The following is an 18,660-nucleotide window of genomic DNA, read 5'->3' as shown; positions in this document are numbered from 1 at the left end:
TTTCCGAATTTAGTATGGGTATAGAAAAAAAAAAATTCTTAAGAGAATGACACTTGTCCAAACTTTTCATAATATGTTTCTCAAATAAGTATAGATTTGTGATTTAAAAGTTTAAATAAGGAGATTGATAAAATTTAAACTATTGTATAAGATGTGATATTAGATTTGAGGGGGGAAAAGTCTTTTTTTTTTATTTAGTTAAACTTTATATTTTTAGTTAGTCAATTTTAAACTAGACCGACCATTGTTTTAAGTGGGTTGATTTACGAAGTCACTCACCTAAGTTAAAATATTTAAAAATTAAAATAAATACGAAAAATATAAATAAAAAAAATCAATAAATACTAATTCATAATAACAAAAAAATAACAACAGCACAGAATAAGAAAATAAAATAAAAGCAACAAAAAAATTATAACTCAAAAAAGGGATTAAAATTGGAGATTGAGTTAGACTCAACTTAAATTTTATGAATTAAAATTTGAATCTCATCCAAAATTTTAGTTCATTTTCTAAAATCTTAAAGTCAATAATAGGGATTTAAATTTTAAAAAGTGATAGTTAATGATGCTAAGATTCACAGAGAAAGAAAAATTGCTCAGTAATTCATTTATACTAAATGAATTATAGTTTAACATATTAATTATTTTTTTAAAATAAAATAGTGTAATTTAATTATCAATTAAGAAGAAAAAAAAATGCATTTGTCTTAATAACTAGGAAATATTATGTTCATTGTACCGAGCATTTTAAGTAAAACTAAAAAAAAAAATACCTCTTAATAAAGTCTTTCACTAACATTTATTCTTTTCTTTTAAACCATTTTCAAGCCACTAAGTGTTAAACACCTTATTATTAATTTTAAAACTTTTAAATATAAAATGATAAAATAAAGTATTAGATGTTTCTATTATTAATTTTGCAATTTCACCTTAAATATCTTTTTTTCTAAAATCTTAAAAGTCAATAATAAAGGCTCAAACCTCCAAATTAATTGTTAATAATATTAAGATTCGACTAAGAAATAGAGAAAATATTCTTTTTAATTTGTTTATGTAGCTCATTGGTGAGCCCACTAAGTTAGTGCTCAAGGGCGGGCTAGTGGCAAAATATTAGTTATATGTTTCAATTTTTTTTTCCAACATAAAGGTGTTAGCATTAACAAGTTTTTTGTACATTAATTAAGAAGTCACACTATCCCGATTTAACCCTATAATCTTCTGTTCAAAATCTCTCTCTCTCTCTCTCTCTCTGTATATATATACACCCCCAACAACTAGAGCAAAAACTCTAAATGGTATAGTAGCATGATACAACTGATTAATAAGTATATTATAACAGCAAATAAGGAAAGGATTATTATACAATTCATTCCCAAGTAACAAAGAGTCTTCATCTTCCATCAAGTACCCCGCTGAAGACCTCTCTGTCTCCACCTAGTGATGCTTCCCATTCTGTGGAGGACATCACAATCTGTGACAATGCCACAACAATCTCCCTCATCTCAGGCCTGACATTTGGATCTTCGCACAAGCACCAATGAGCTAGTTCTGCCATCTGCAAGATTGATATGGAAGGAAAACACTATGTTGGCGCTTATGTACATAATAATACAGAAGAGTAATGCTATTCTCACTAACACTTTTACCACAAGAAAGAAGATAGGAAGAGAAGAGAGAAAAATATGAGATGAAATGATTGATGTGTTAGATAGAAAAAAAAAACTATTGTGGAAAAGTGTGGTATCAAATTTAAGTGTGAATAACATTATTCTAATAAGAAAAGCAACATGTCCCCAACAATATCTAAATATTGACAATAACTTTGTTAAAGGAGTCATTAGCTTGTTCAAGCACAAAATATTTTCTGTGTTTAAACTAAATTATTTTAAAAAATAAAAAAAATAACGTACCCCAGTGCCAAATCAACCCATGACCAACCGTCACCAAGTGACAACTTTATCGTTATGCTAGAGCTCACTCTCAAACTATATTTATTTATTTATTTTAAAAAAAATCTAATTGACTCCATAAAAAGATATTTTAAGTTAAACTGGAGTATGTGAAAGAAGATAAAGATTTAGTTAAATCTAACCTTGTAGACATCTTCCATAGGATAGCTACGTTGAAGATTCCCATCTATGGCATCTGCTAAAACAGTCTCTGGGTCATCATCTTTGAATATTTGGCCAACCTGAATGTGATGAAAAGGAATATCATCTTTCTTCCTTTCAAAGAATAAACATTGTGTGAGAGTATTAAGTCTACTAGAGTTAGGTCTCTCTGAATAAAAGTGCACCAAAGAATTCTCTGGATATCATTTTCATAATACTTTCAACCTTGAATTCAATTTCTCTCCCGTCTTTTTTAAATTTTATCTCAGATATGAGTTTGACTTACAACTGAAGTAAGTGATTTCATATTGCTGGCTTCTTGGTTGTCACGAAATAGTGCACGTTTCCCTGTTATCAACTCTGCCAGAACCACACCAAATGCAAATACATCGGTTTTTATAGTCACTTGAAGCTCCTTCACAGATCTAAAAGGGTAGAAAAAGAAGCAATCATGTCAGAAGAAAAATTAACTGGGGTGTAATTTTTTTTACTTGAGTTTAATCAGATTAGTAATAGCAAGAAAATTGTTTATCTGTTTAACACACCAAGAGTGTAGTTATGATCTGAAAGCACAAAACCTACTCTGGGGGAAGGTAGCCTGGTGTTCCAACAAGCCTAGTCGCTATCAATTCTTCATCGTTGGTTCGTTCTACTAGCTTTGCAAGTCCGAAATCTGCTACCTACATATCAAATGCCATGTTAATGGTTTGAGTTTGAACTACGAGGTGAAGAGACTTTGATTTGATTCAACTTTGCTTTCTTAATTTAATTTTACAAATAAATAAATATAAGTTCATCTCCAGCAAGTTACACTTGGACTTTGAGGTCACTGGCTAGCTGAATTTCTTATAAGATATGTTACATTTAAAAGGACAGGTACAATGTTTGAATACCTTATTGTTTTGTTTTGTTAAACTACATATAACATGTTATCATATGACAACTTGAACAACTGATATAGTTTAACATCTATCTTGTGTAGAAATATCGGTAGTTGCATAATGGGGGCATTTTTGGTCAGAGAAGAAGTGAGTAAAACAAATCAAGGATAAGTACCTTGGCTCTGAGCTTCTCATCAAGAAGAATATTACTGGTCTTTATATCACGGTGCACATATCGTGCTTTTGTGTAATCATGTATATATTCAAGACCTTTTGCTGCATCCAGTGCAATTTGAATCCTAGCACACCAAGACAGTGGCTGGTGACCTGTTTCAATACCGTGGTTTAGAATTCTTGATATTATATAAATATGAGAACAAATATTTTAGAACATGTCTCGTAGGTAATAGGTTTACTTTTGGCATACAAATAGATCTTGGAGTCAATATACCTTTCAGTAATGGATCATGAAGATGTTCACAGAGAGATCCATTTGGAACAAACTCATACACCAAATAAAGGTGGTCATCTCCACTAGCATATCCCAACAACTCCACCTGAAACAGTGATTATATCTATAATATAATCAAGCATCAGTTCTTTAAGACTATGCCAAAAGCTCTCTTAATCAGAAACATCACTTACAATGTTAATATGATGTATCCTGCACAAGGCCTTGAGTTCTGCATAGAATTCTTTGGATTTATTAGACCTCATCTTCTTCACAGCAACCTCCTGGAGTTAAAATAGCTATCATTCTCCAACTTGCAATTAGCACATGAAAATATGCTTCAATATCTAGGTGGGTTTTGCATACCTTCTCCTCTAACATTCCGAAATACACCGTACCGTATCCACCTACTCCAATCCTTCGGGTTTCATCAAAGTTATTTGTAGCATCTTCAATCTCCTCTAGAGCATAAATTACTGGTCTTTCTGATTCAAATGTTGTTGCATCTGCACCAATATTTGCCATGAATAAGCAACAGGTTTTCTTAGCCTCCTTGTAGAGCTATTAGCATATTACTAAAAACTTTGTATCTTCGAAATATAAGTTGTTTTCGGGGTTAATTACGGAAATAGGGAGAATTTTTTAAAAATTATCATAATGGGTATTTTTTTTTTTAAATTACAAAAATGAGTAAACCGTATATACGATTTCACAATGAAAAAAATCATATATTAAAATACGATTTTACCTTTCATTTGTTTAAAATATTTTTTTCCTACTAAAATCCTATGCTAAAATATAATTTGAGTTTTTTTTTTCTTTTTTCTAATGAAATCGTATGTTAAAATAAGATTTCTAAAATAATTTAAAAAAATATTGAAATCTTTTAACATAAGATTTCAACTTTTAATAATAAAAAAAAACTGAAATTATATGTATATATATGATTTCAGTGTAATAATTTTCTGAAAAGCAAAAATGTACTTTGAAGCATGATTTTTGAATAATAAAATCGTACTTTAAAACACGACTTACCTATTTTTATAATTTTTTTAAAATATATTTATTATTTAATTTTTAAAAGAAATTGCACCATTATGGTGCAAGAGCCTTGTTTTTGCTTCCGAAATTTTCTTTTCAAGTTACCTTCAATATATTCTGTATGAAAGTCTCGGTTCTTTATGGAAATAGTTCTATTGGTGATTGATCTTTTAGAGACAACACTTGGATCATTTTTGGCAGTTTTATTGGCTCTGGATCTCCTAAGAACGACACTGAGAATAATCAAGGTAATAATTGAAAGTAATGTCACACCCGCTAAGATGCCAATGATTATCTCCAACTTTTGTTTCTTGTCTGCAAACAAGGGAAAACCAAACAAATACGATTAACACAGACATTAGGATATGAATATATGATCAATTTTAAAAATTACAAGACATGACACAAATATGATACAACAAATAAAATTGTGAGTAAATAATCTATGCAGTGATAATATAGAGAAATTTTATATTATTATCTAATTACAAATTTAATTACAAATTATCATGTAAAATTTTTATGCTGACAGGACAGAGTGAAACTAACAGAATAAAAAAAGTTTAGACATATATTCTGGGCAAAAGACTTTACACTGAAAATGTGTAAAAATCATGAATGATAGAATACAAGTGAGATTGAGGCAGAGAAATCATCACCTTTTCCTTTGGAAAGTGGCAAACCATTCAATTCCCTAGGAACATACAACACCCAAGTAACATCTATGAATGAGGGGTTCTGAGCCAGAACTTCGTTCATACTCACCATGTCATCTAACGTAGCATTTAGCAGAGCAGCAATTGATACAGGTGTATCATTCCGCTGAACCGTGTACGTGACAACAATTTGAGAATCACTTTTCTCTGAACACCCACATGGAAGATGTATTGTTAACTCCTCATTTTGGTCCAATTCTCCGTTAATAGGCCAGGCTTGACCACTGTAAACAAAGTTGTTAATATTCACAAACGTGTCATTGGACTTCACCTTGTAGGTTGTATCATAGAAATATCCGCCAAGTCCATTGGTGTCATTGCAAGAGCAAGGCACTGTTATGAGGTAATCTTGCTCGGTAGTGCGCATTATCGGTTTGATTTGGGAGGTACTAACGGAGTAAAAGGTTGCTATGTCGTCTATGTTGTTGCCGTAGCTTATGTGGTAGAGTGAGGCATTGCATGTGGTGATCTTAGGGGAGCATTTGAAAGGTTCCAAGTAAGTTGTTTTGATTGAAACTTGGAGGGAAAACACAGTTGCACTTAGACATGAAGTTGCAAGAAGAGTGAGGAGAAGAGAAAGAAGTGCCACTAGAGAAGAAGCCATGGTTGTGTGATCATGAAAATTATACTTCTTTGAAAGGGATCAGAAGTACTAGGAAAGAAAATAGTGTGGGCAGGTTAATTTCTGAGTGCATCTGTTGCATGCACTTGTCCTCATCTGGTTGTTGCTTCTCACAAGAACTAGAAACGTTCTCCACTTAGCATGATTTTACAAATTTTGATGATTATTATAAAGTTATTTGGTCCCAATCCTAATTATGGGTGGGGCATCTTTTGTGGGATCTCCGACGGCAATACTGGCCAGATGATACTTGAACATAAAAGCCAGAGACTAATTCCACCAAATAAAAAAGCTATGGTGCCATCACAGGTCACACTCTAGCTCTAGTTTAATGCCACTTGAATGTAGACGAGCGGCAAAAGTCAGTTTGTCATTTGAATTTTCTTTTTTTTCTCATGTAAGTCATTTTCATTTGAAGTGTACTAACTTATATTTTTTTTAAAAGTGTGACAAGAATCTATTTCTTGGTTATATATTATTATGTGATATTCGAAAGGAAAATGTGTGATAGACACTCAATATGTTATCCAACACTTGGAGAGAAAATTATAGATACGACAGAATATGATGTGATAGGAAGAAAGATAGAAAAAAAAATGAGAGATGTTTAAATAAAATATGATTTGTGTATCATTATTCTATTCGAAATTAAGTTCCTCAAATTGATACACTATTCTGAGTTGTGGTAAGCTTTCTTTAATTTTTTATTTTCGTATTTAAATTTGTAAAGAGAATTTGTTCGAATATTTTTTTTCTAGTTCTATGTTTTTAAAACCATTTAACTCGATATATTAAATACATTTTTAATTTGTTTGAGCACGAATTAAATGAGTCTTTTTGGCCCGAATTTGATCAAGTCCTAATTTGAGCTTAACTTGTGCAAATTGTACTTGATCTATTATATTCGAGAATTGTCTAAGATTGAACACTCACCCCTCACCCCCTTCAATGAAATGTTTAATTTGGATTTTAAAATTTAAGCACAATTAAATCTGGACTTTTTTAGTTTGATCCAATCATAGCCTGCTTTGAGTTTAGCCCATATAGGTTGGACTTTCACCAAGTTTGGGCCTAACTTTAGAAGTCCAAATTGAATCTTAGCATTTTGCTTGAACCACTATAGCTTGCAACTAACATTAGGTCTATGAGCAGCCCAACCTGAAACCATTGGGTTGGACTTTATATTTTGAGCATAAATTAAATTAGAGCCATTTTTAGCTCAACTTGGGCAAAAAGCTCATATAAACCAAGCTTTTGCTAAGCATAAGCCTCATTTTAGAAGCAGAATTGAATTTAAACTTTTTGGCCCAATCAACATAGAGTTGTGATTGACTCAATCTGAATTTGCGCAATGAAACATAGGATTTTGGTTTTATATTTTGAACATGAATTAAATTTAGACTTTTTGGCTCGATCCACTATAGCCTATGATTGCATTGAGCCCGGGACTAGCCTAGCATGGACCTTTCCTGATAAAATCTAGGTTTGGACTTTAAAATTTGAGCACAAATTAAATTTATGTCTTTTTAACCCGATTTGATAATGACCCAATTTACATGTGAAAGAATATTGAATTCTCTCATCACAACCTCATGTAAATAGTCCCCTCTTTTTAAGGAATTTTTAAAGAAAAATTATAAGATTGACAAGTTTTTAAAATTGAAAACAAAAAAAGTAAAACTATAATTAAACTAATGAAAACTGGTTTTAATTTTTAAAAATCAAGAACTTAAAACTAACAAACACCAAAAAGGAGTTAAGTTTATGTTAACAAGCAAAAGTTATGGCAATAGTTGTGGAGGGTGATGTCCATGGCCAAAACAATGATTACAATGGTGATGCTAATAATATTGATGATTATAATGGTGGTAGGGTTGGATGACAAATAATAATAGTAATGATAAAGATGATGGTTGTGGTAGTGACATAATAGCTATGGTGATGATAACAATAAAGATCATGATGATTATTAGAATATCAAAACTTTGATCGTAGGTGATGATAATGAAAACAATCACAAGGTAAACATATAAAGGAAACACATTGTAAGTGGGAGAGTTGGAAGTAAAAAAAATATTGATAACAATATACCTATTAATCTTTAACTTCTTCTTTTTTTTTTTTTTGTTTATGAATCTTGCAACATTCAAACATTCAATTTTTTGTTCCTTTATTATAAAAATCAACAATTTATTGGTTAAAATATAAGCTTTTTAACAAAGACTAACGAGAAAGACAAAGATAAAAGAATTGAACATTATAGAGATTATAAATAAAATTAAGACTAAAAATAAAATCTAATATATTTGTAAGGATGGAAATAGAATTTAAACCAAATTTAATTATCGTATCTTACCTCTCGTTAACCTAACTTTTGGGGATAAATTTTTAACTAATAAACAATATAGACTACGCTAATAGAATAATCTAATAAAAAAATTATCCTAGCATATGAACTCACCAAAGTATATATTTAAAATAATATAGTATAGTATCCTATTCTAACCTCTTTATGATTGCTATCAAATAGACTCTTTAGTCCTTTATATATAATATGTTTGTTAGGTTCTAAGAAGTTTAAAACCGTGGTTTGGGGTGTAACTTTTGTCAAAGCCATAATTTTGGGTTCTAAAAGCTAAACTAAACATGTATTAATTTTGATAATATCATAAATAGTCAAAATTATTTTATTTAAACATTTTAATATTAATAATTTATTATGTTGCCGATTAAAATTACCTTGTATTATGAAAATATGCACTCATACAGGCTAAGATCAGGAGAAGCCATTAAACATTTTGCATATACGTGGGCTTTGTAACTAATGAATCATCAATTTTTTCTTACACTACTGGCTGGTCATTATTTTACTCTGTTTAGAACAACTAATTTCTCTCGCCATTCCTTTCTTTAACCAAATCAAGTAAGAATATAAAAGGAAAGAAAAATAGAGGTTCAGAAAGTTCTTTGACTCTAACTTTGTTCTAATTTCCCTTCCAATGGTAATGAACGAAATAAGGCCAAGGTATCCAACTACATATAGACATATCTATAACGGTGGCACCCTCAAACTGTTACATTATTCCTTGCAATCACAAGTTGTCCTAGAGCTGACCATGGCTACTTGAATCAAACACCATAACTAAGAGAAAAACAAAACATCAAGAACCATAACAAGTACCTCAAACAACAGTTTCTTTGGTGCCATAGAACATTGAGTTTTTAATCATCAGATGAAAATGACACGGATCTTCCTTACGACCCTTTCATTGTGGCTCTTGGTCCTCGCTCCTTCCAAGGCCGAGGAGGGATTTCCCGACAAACTTCCATCAACATTTCATTCTCTATTTCCGTTTCTCGGTCGTCAAGATGACCTGAACAAGCCACAAAAGGGTCCTAATGACGAGTCTCAACAACAGAACGTGCCTCAACAAGCGGCTGACCAAAATCCTCAGATACTCAGCCAAGATTTCTACATAAAGACTTGCCCTAATGCACAAAAAATCGTGGCCGATGCACTTGCCAAGATTGTTAAGACCAATCCGGGCGCACTCGGAAACTTACTCCGCCTTCAATTCCATGACTGCTTCGTTAATGTAAGTTTTCCCTAACAATTGCACACCATATAGTCTTTCTTCTCCATAATTAAACCATATCATTACCAAAGTTTATAATAGCAATACGTATAACTATAGCCCAATAATGTATATGTATATGTATATACACACTCACACGTTACAACATCAATTTGGTTCAAATATTACAAAACAAAAAAAAGCAGTTAGCCGTCATTAATCAATATGGTCATGAATTTGACATTATAGCTCAATTTAATTAATCTCTGGTTAGTGTGTTAATTCGCTCTTTAAATTGACAAAAGAACTAAATTTTAATCAATACTTGTTGTTTCAACATAATATTCGGGATTTGTTATGCATGTATATACATAATATTAATCATAATTTTTTTCATCGATCAATGACTGAGATTACTTGTCTCATCCTCTAAAGTGCATTGTTCACCTTATTCGAGTGGGATCCTTTTGATCAACAACTAAAGTGACTAGTAATATTAATTTAAGGAATCAAATTGACATGTGGTTCCAATTTCATAACCAAATTGATGTTTTGCTAGTATTTATATTGGGAGTGTTTGACTGATGAGAGATAGTTATATGAAATGACATTGTGATGATGAGTTTCTAAACCGAACTTGGTCATGTGGAATCAAATAAACAGGGATGCGATGCATCCATCTTGCTAGATTACTCGCCAAGTGGCGACGCTGTGGAGAAAAGTTCAATGGTCAATGGTCTACTCCTCAAAGGAGCTGATATGATCGATGAAATAAAGTTGAAGCTGGAGGAGCAGTGTCCTCAAACCGTGTCATGCGCTGACACATTGGCATTTACAGCCAACGAGGTAATGACCATGGCGGGTTTGGCCCCTCAGAAACCCCTCGGTGGCCGTAGAGACGCGCTCGTTTCCCTTGCAACCGCTGCAGAAACCGACAACATCCCTATGCCAAACTGGACCATGGAACAAATGGTAAAACTCTTCAACAAGAAGGGTTTCAACATCGAAGAAATGGTGATCCTACTCGGTGCACACTCGATCGGCATGGCTCATTGCGACTTGTTCATTGAAAGGGCATACAACTTCCAAAACACAGGGAAACCAGACCCTTCCCTTACTGTGGAAGTGCTTGAGGAATTAAGAAAGGCATGCCCTAATCTTAATACACCTAAGTACCGGAACCCCCCAGTGAACTTTGATGCAACACCAACTGTGCTTGATAACCTCTTCTACAAGGATATGGTGGAGAGAAAGAGAACTTTGCTCATTACGGATTCGCATATATTGGAAGATCCTAGGACTTTGCCAATTGTGCAACAGTTTGCACATGACGCTAGCTTGTTCCCCAGGAGATTTCCTGAGGTCATGCTTAAGATGAGTTCTTTGAATGTGCTCACAGGGAATGAAGGTGAGGTGAGGAAGATTTGTAGGTCCACCAATTAAGCATGGCATGTATGGAGATCATGTTTAACTAAATTTGTTATTCTTTATTTTTTTTATGGGGGCATTTTCTTGATAGTGATTATGATCGGTGCCTCCTTACTTGGTTTCATTTCATGTGGAATTTCTGTCATTTATGTATTAACAGCCAACGGCATTTTATTAGTTATGAATGTGAAGCACTATAGAAGAAATATTCAAAAGCTGATTTTCATCAAGCTATGAAATGAGTATTTTATAGAAATACTTACCTTACTGTTTATTAAAAAAATATTCATAAATCATGGATATTATTAAATAATTCCAATATGCGCTAATCTTTTAATCCCCATTTTCTTTTGTTTTACGCTTCCTCAGTCAGGTTTGGGCAGATTTACGAATCAATTTTTAGCACCCAAATGTACTTAAATAAAAAAAATTACTAAGACTAGCCTCCACTATGAAATTCATCAACCAAAACCCTTTCAAGACCACATAAGAAGACGATTTCACTAGGAATCCCGTCCATTAATTGAACTGTTTTGGGTGGGATGCGCCAGGCACTTGCAGTAGTGCAAGACAAGAGCGACGCTCGAGAATCCCAGTAGCAAGCTACTGTGATGGACCCTCTCCCTTAAAAAATAAATTTAATATCGTGTGGACCAATGGTCCACATATCAGATATTAAACTGATAAGAACAGATACTACACTTGATCTTAGCCAAAAGGCCGAGAAAGGTATGCTTTCAACTATCCAAGTACTCCACTTTTATACTCTCAGCATTAGCTGATTGCCAGTGTTCTGACAAATGTGGGACTTTGTCACTGGTGTCAGATGCTCCTAAAATCTCTACACTAGAACAACATTTTCAAATTTAAATCGGCAGTTGAGTTTATCCAATATTCTTCGAACTTGAGACTAATAATTGAGTTCAAACAAGTAATCTTTCCACAGATATTTTACTTGGATGTGTTACTATTAGTTATTAAGCTGATTCTTCTCCAGGCCCTTGCTAACCATGGATGGTTCAAACTGATAAGACTTGTGATGAAGAGTGGTTAAGATGGCTAGAAGAACAAGATATGGAATCAGCAGCCACTAAATCATTTGAGAGTATTGATTTATCGGTGGTATCAACTTATTGTACCGTTGTGTTGATGTTTTGATGCTTTTTGGAAAGTGGTATTGCGAAAATGTGCAGTCTTTGGTCATGGTAATTCATCTACCTGTTGGCAACAGTCAAAGTAGGTTGTTATATTGGGACATGTTTGCTTATGGTACCGATATCTGTGTGTATACTTTTAACAATGAAATTGGAATGACTCAATCAAGGGGTTAATAACATTAATTAGGATAATGTAGCATAGAAAGAAAAATCCTCCTGCAATTTTTAAATGTGGGATTCAGACTTTGTAGTCTGGTTTTGGGATGTGTTATACATCATGTGTATCATTAATCATAGTTGCTCTCGCTGATATATGAGCATGTGTTAATTCTTGGTATCCAAATTCCTTTGATTTGGCTTGAGTTTATTTGGCAACATCTTCACTATCTTGATATTAACATAATGTCTACTTGCCTCTGTACAAAAAGATGGAGCATTGTTGGTTTCAATATATTTAAGTTTCTGTGGGCTTCTAAAAATCATGTGAGACAGATCAAATGATGAGGGACAGTTAAATTAAACCGAGGAAAGCTGTTGATGGTTCCGATTTGTAAATATTAAACAATTCTAATGCTCCATGCCTGGGCAATTTTAATATTATTTTTCTCTTGATGGGCTCTGGTGAGGTCCTTTCTCCTAGTGAATTTGCTATACTCAGCTTGCAAGCACAAACATTGAATATTATAATTTGGATACTATTTATTATGCTATCCATAATCTTTAATCCTTTTATATTTGTATGTTATTTTTCCTCTGAATGTATTCAGCTATATGCTTCAGTCTCATCATTTTACATTTCTTTTAGTGAGAGTTCATTCTTGCAATGATGCATTGGAGTTTTTTTCCTTTTGAAATTTACTGTGTCGAAGAACATTTAATTGATTTTTAGCAGCTCTCCATTGAGAGAGGGGACCAACATACGATCAAATTATCTTGAATTCTCACTTGCTTGGTGTTGAACTGTTGATGGTGCAGAAAACATATATGTGTAGCTCTATATAAGGCCAAAGAGGTCATTGAGAGTGATCATGCTCTGAAAGGCTCCTACACTACCCAAAAAATAAAAAGATTGAATCAAACATATATATTTTTCCTAACTCTTTTTGTGACCGAGTTAAGATTATATTGAATCAAAGATAATTTTAAAAATTATAATAACTTAACATCTTATTCAACCAATTGAATTAGATTGAATTAGATCTCTTAACGATTTCTATTATATTTAATTTTTATTTAATTGGATTTTTTAATGAGTTTAATTTTTATCTAGTGTGAATATAGAAAATTTATACAATCAACATGCAAAAATTATAAATTATAATAAATATGACTTTTAAAGACGTTTATTTAAACTAAGCAAACTTATAAAATATATCAATTTTGATTTAATAATAATGCAAATACAAAAACTAAAAATTCTTCACATTGACATGATATTAGTATTTTTTTTATCATACTATCATATTGGTATGAAATAGTTCTACTAAATATTGACTAATTTTCGTTAAAAAGTATAAATACACATATGATGGGTATTTTTTTTAAACACGATTTATTTCATTCTCAAAATCAAGATTCAAATTCTAGACCACTTAATTAAGGGAGACAAACCGTTACCACTTACATAACACTTGTTAGTATATGATATATAGTATCTATTGTTTCACTATTATCTTTTTTTCCTTTCTTTAAATGCATTCATACATTACTATGCCTAATTTTAAAAATTAGTCTTAGTCATCTCAAATTAGATTCCTTTATCTTTATTTACATAATTAATACTTAATTTTGTAATTGTCTATTTTTTAATTTACATTTTTTTATCTCCATCTCTGAATTGTATTTCAATAAAATTTTATGAACATTGTTAGTAATTAAAATAACTTTATATCACAGCTTAAATTGTCCATTGTAAATTTAATATATTCAAAAATATTTACTTTTACTAGTTATCATAAGCTTTAAATATAATCTATTTATAAAATATTTATTTATACGGACGAAAATATTAATTAAATTTGTTGTAAAATATTAATTGAATTAATAAGCTCACTCTTTAAGAAAATAATTTTTTATTCATCAGAAAGTAAAATGCAATAGAAATTTCCAGACCAAATTGTATATTTCTTCAACTAATATTAGTAATAATAATTCTAAGTGGACCAGAAAGTAATTGTTAGAACACGAGACAGTGTTGAACACAAGGTTCAATGTTGAAACTTTTTGCTACACACAGCGAGCGCAAGAAGAAGATGAACATTAGGATGAAGACAGAACTCGCAAGCTTAATGAAGACACCAATAGAGAGAGGGTGGTTTAATGGGTTCGCTGTTTCAACTCTGCTTCTTCGGTGTTGAAGGGCATCACCACCCCCACTCTGCTTCAGCCCAGAGTGCTACTTTACGACGCCGTTTCCCATCTCTGCCACAGAGGTATTCATTTCCCTTTCCCACTTCTTCGTTCTTCAGGATCATCACTCTGTTTTAACTTCCTATTCAATTCATGAGGTTTGGTGTTTCGTTTGATCCAACTCGTTGCTTGTTCACTGCCTCGGGTAGAATAAAAATGTCACCTTTATTAATGGGTATGTATGTATCGAAGCTGCTCCAAGAATTTGGCAATTTGGGAAAGCTTAATAAATTTAATGTTTTAAGATAATTAACTAAGTAGTCTGCTAGCATAGGAAAGTTTCTAAATTGCTATTGCGGTCGCAGCAGTTTCATCACAATCCTTGATGTTGTGGGGAATTATAGACAAATGCAGCTGATGCAATCGCCTACGCGGAGACTCCTAAAACCTTGACATTGCGGCCGAAATTGTGGTCGCATACCATTTTTTAAAACCTTGAACATAGGTGACAAATGTTCTAGTTGTTTTTGGAATTTTGTTACCCTCCTATAAGGTTGTTTTTTTTTTCTGTTTTATGGTCGTTATTAGTTTAACTTATTCAGATTCCTTGCATTTTTATACAGCCTTGTGATCGAAGAGAGACAAATAGCTAGGAGTATTCTTAAATCTTAGCTGAGGAGTTGCAGAATTTAGGTCCCTTTAATTGCTATCCATGGTAGATGACAATTTGACTATTCCATGTAATAGGGATTGAAGATGTTTAGATGATGTTGGAGAAATTGCTGACCCTTGTTTGTTCATCCTTTGAACATTTGTATTATTATATTAGCATCTGATAATCAATGTCAACTTGCTGGATTATTTCAGCTGAGCAGTGAGTTTTCCACTAAGCTATTTTCATTTTATGCGGAAATAATCTTAAAGACTAGAGTATAATTTATGTAGTTTCTTGAGGGTAGGTTTAGTTGTGGGAAGGAAACTATCTCTACAAGATAGACTTGGAGAAACTAGAGGTGTTATACTAAGTTTTAGTTGTTATAAAATAATAAAATTATAACACTTCTAGTTGTGGTTCTTTGATTGATGTTTTTAATATCTGACATCGCTGGTTTGTCATTGATTTTCATAAAAAAAATTATGGACAAAAAACAAAGAAAAAACTAGTTTCACCTCCTTTTGTCAGAAAAGTCTTTGCCACTCCCCCTCAACCCTACTCTGGACTATCATAAGCATTGTTCCAGATTTCTTCTAATTTTTTATATTCCATTGCATAGTACAAATTTTAATATGTAGACTTGTGTTTTGTATTACAATTTTATATAATTGTACATTGACAAGAGCGAAATGGGTAATCAGAGCAGACAAGGATAGAAAGATCAAATTTTGTTGTGTTCAGTCTGATGCTGCTGAGCCCTATTTGAGAGCTTGTGGTCTTGAATGAGAGGATGTCCTGCTTTGCATTTTGTTCATTGAAGGCCTCAATGTATACTCTCAGGGATCCACTGGTTAGAATTTTCTTTCTTATTTGATTTACTTCAGTGTTATCCATTCTTTTTTTAAAAAAAAAAAAACTTTGGTCAGACTATTTTACTGCATAACTTTGGCTACACATAAATTTCTAACTTTAATCAAGTGGATCTCTAGTAACTTAGGAAGGACCAATCTGAGATCTGCTCTGTATCATGTGTTTTTAGGTCTTTGCACATGGATACTAAATATAACTAATTCAATTTAGCATTGATAAATTTCTGTGTTGAACTGATCAAGTCAGAAATGCTCCACAATGTGTAGAAAGAGTGGCCTAGTGTACCCGAGGCTCTCACTGTTGGTGTAGGGAAATTTATATCTGTGAAAGAATAGGCATGGGTTATTTAATTTTTAAAATAATATCTAACTGAACTGTAAAGCATTTTGCTTTGATGGAATATTTTTCTTGGGTTCTCTGTTATTATTCTAGGAACAGTCTCATTACATTGTAGAATTTTATTTGCAAATCATCGCATCAATGATTTAGTTCTGCTAAGACTTTTTTTTTTATGATTTTTTCTTATCAAATTTGTTGTCTCTTTTCCCTTTGGGTGCATGGAATGGAAGTCTCAGTCATTTGATTCATTTCAAAATCTCCTTAATTTTTCCATTTTTTGGGGGGAGGGGGAAACTTATTTTATTGATTTATTCTAATACAGTAATACCATATTGAATAAAGTCCCGACCTCACATAATGGGTAAGACTTTTGTTGTACCATATTGAATGAAGTTTAAGCTTGGGCACTTTCTAATCTCATTTTTCTTTCTCATTGTTTTGTTAATAACCAAGTCAGGTTAAAACTGTAGTCTTTTGTCCAAATTAGAATCTTGATTGTTGATAATAATTATCATCTTCAAGTATTTTTATGGACTGTCACTGTTAAACTCTCAACTGTTAACATTTTAGAATTTGTAATTGTTTCTCAAAACCTGTAAATTTTCTGGTAAAGTTCATATTCTGCCATATTTTATGATGAATAAACTCTCAATCTGAATGTAGAGTGGTCTTGCCAAGGGCATCGAGAATCTGGATCATGTTTAAGACAAATTTCAGATAAATATTTAGATTAATATGCATCACAAATGAGCTTTTGTCAATTATATTTTCACCACTATGCTTCTTTCTACTTGGTTTTGTGTGTCAATCTCATTGTGAGTTATGACTCTGCAGCTGCATTGCGAGTACTGTCATACTTGCCACTAACTTACTCTATGATTATGTAGCAAAACGAAGGTACAAATGGTTTGGTGAGGCTGAAGATTATTTGGTTTTGCAAGAGATGAGTCGAGATCTGGATTCGTAGTTTTAGCTGCTGCCTGGAGGCATCAGCCACAATGCACACTTACAGTCATGATTTTTCTTTTGTTAGCTTCCTGTCTTTTACAACGCTAAACTGTAAATTTGAAGTGCTTTCACCAATAGTGTCCTTAACCCAAAATCACTTACCCCTGGATCAAAATACAAACTTTTAAGTATATTTTGGAATGATATTCTTGAGAATTACATAAATATCAATATGGTGTGTAGATATATCATTCCTCATACTTGCAGCTTTTTAGATGATATTGTGTTGCAAATTGGTTTGAGTAATGTTATTTATGCACCACATTTTATACCTTTGGTTGTAAATAAAAATATATATTAATTGCTGTAAAAGATGGGAGCCACACTACTCCATCTCAGTTGTTAGTTGCCACAAAAGAAATATTACAGCACCATCATTTTTTTACCACAGGTTCAAGATAAAGTGCATTGTGAAAACAAGTTGTAACAATGTAAAAAAAATGACCAAATATAATTTGTACTGAGAGGATTCTTGAAATTTCCTTCGCCTCCTCTCATGTGTTTGAGTTAGTATTTGTGTGTACAATGTTGCATTGATATTAATTACTCTTTATTTATCGGTATGCCAAGCATTATATCACTAGCTGCATGGGGTGTTGCAGTGAAAGCAATTTCAAGTGTCAAGAATAAACACTTATTTAAAGGTGTTATAATGCCATACTATATGCACCAGCTAAGTTTGATCCTTCGTTTCACGTATTTCCAATCTGTATATGGAAAGCTTTATTTTATTTTTTCTCATTTCAGTTGTTGTTCTCCTATTTTAGCTGTTTATAACTTATTATAATTGATTAAAACAATAATCAATTATCCGTATAATTGATTATTGAAATCATCTAATTTTCATATCTTTCCAAGCACACCCTTATTATTATAATTTTCATTATCACAAAGTAATTAATAACATTTAATTATATGAAGATTACGCAAATATGCTAACGAGTATTTTTTGTATGATAATAGTATCACTTTTCCCGTTAAATATTCAAGCGTTTACACAATGCTTGGACTATATTCAGTAACTGGGGTTAATATATTGGATTCGATCGATTTTGAGGGGGAGTCATTTAATTCGGTCACTTCAATTTTGTTCTTTGATCATCAATTGGTTTGAATTTATAATCAAATAAATTTCAATCCAAATTATTTTGTTTGGATTACATTGGTTTCAAATTTTTGAAAAATACTCTACAAATATTAAAATTATTGGTGAAATAAACAAATTAATCCAACGTCACATCTCATATATAACTCAACATTTTAAAATAATTGTAAGTTAAAGATAATATTATAATCTCACAAAGAGCAAATACAATAAAATATTAAATTTCTTTTCATACAAGTTCTTTAATACATGAACATATAATTAATTATTGAATGATCTTGAATACACAACAAAATTCAATTCAGTTTTGATTGGATTAGTTTTCAACATAGGATATGAAATTCAATCAT

The 18,660-nt window shown here is 32.0% G+C and overlaps 2 protein-coding genes, 1 long non-coding RNA gene and 1 other non-coding gene across 4 annotated transcripts; 2 read left to right on the top strand and 2 right to left on the bottom strand.

Annotated features, from left to right (window-relative positions):
- Nucleotides 1–1,110: 1,110 nt before the first annotated feature.
- LOC114409617 (lysM domain receptor-like kinase 3) lies at nt 1,111–5,898 on the bottom strand. The gene is made up of 10 exons (XM_028373128.1): nt 5,146–5,898; nt 4,592–4,801; nt 3,812–3,951; nt 3,640–3,729; nt 3,446–3,551; nt 3,170–3,321; nt 2,696–2,793; nt 2,400–2,538; nt 2,095–2,193; nt 1,111–1,557 (listed from the first exon to the last, which is right to left on the bottom strand). The coding sequence occupies exons 1-10, from the start codon at nt 5,804–5,806 to the stop codon at nt 1,393–1,395; spliced, it is 1,860 nt and encodes a 619-aa protein (XP_028228929.1). The 5' UTR covers nt 5,807–5,898; the 3' UTR covers nt 1,111–1,392.
- A 3,025-nt stretch (nt 5,899–8,923) lies between these two features.
- On the top strand, nt 8,924–11,057 carry LOC114400585 (peroxidase 28-like). Its single transcript, XM_028363142.1, has 2 exons — nt 8,924–9,420; nt 10,063–11,057. The coding sequence occupies exons 1-2, from the start codon at nt 9,058–9,060 to the stop codon at nt 10,840–10,842; spliced, it is 1,143 nt and encodes a 380-aa protein (XP_028218943.1). The 5' UTR covers nt 8,924–9,057; the 3' UTR covers nt 10,843–11,057.
- Nucleotides 11,058–11,364: 307 nt separating this feature from the next.
- On the bottom strand, nt 11,365–11,560 carry LOC114368867. The gene has a single exon (XR_003657438.1). It is a non-coding gene; the product is annotated as a U2 spliceosomal RNA (small nuclear RNA).
- Nucleotides 11,561–14,157: 2,597 nt separating this feature from the next.
- On the top strand, nt 14,158–17,391 carry LOC114409612. The gene is made up of 3 exons (XR_003666141.1): nt 14,158–14,416; nt 15,690–15,838; nt 17,085–17,391. It is a non-coding gene; the product is annotated as an uncharacterized LOC114409612 (long non-coding RNA).
- Nucleotides 17,392–18,660: the final 1,269 nt, after the last annotated feature.

The sequence above is a fragment of the Glycine soja genome, chromosome 1, assembly GCF_004193775.1.
Source record: "Glycine soja cultivar W05 chromosome 1, ASM419377v2, whole genome shotgun sequence".
Lineage (NCBI taxonomy): Eukaryota > Viridiplantae > Streptophyta > Magnoliopsida > Fabales > Fabaceae > Glycine > Glycine soja.
Note: the sequence above shows the minus strand (reverse complement) of the source record. Positions and strands in the feature narration are given on the sequence as shown.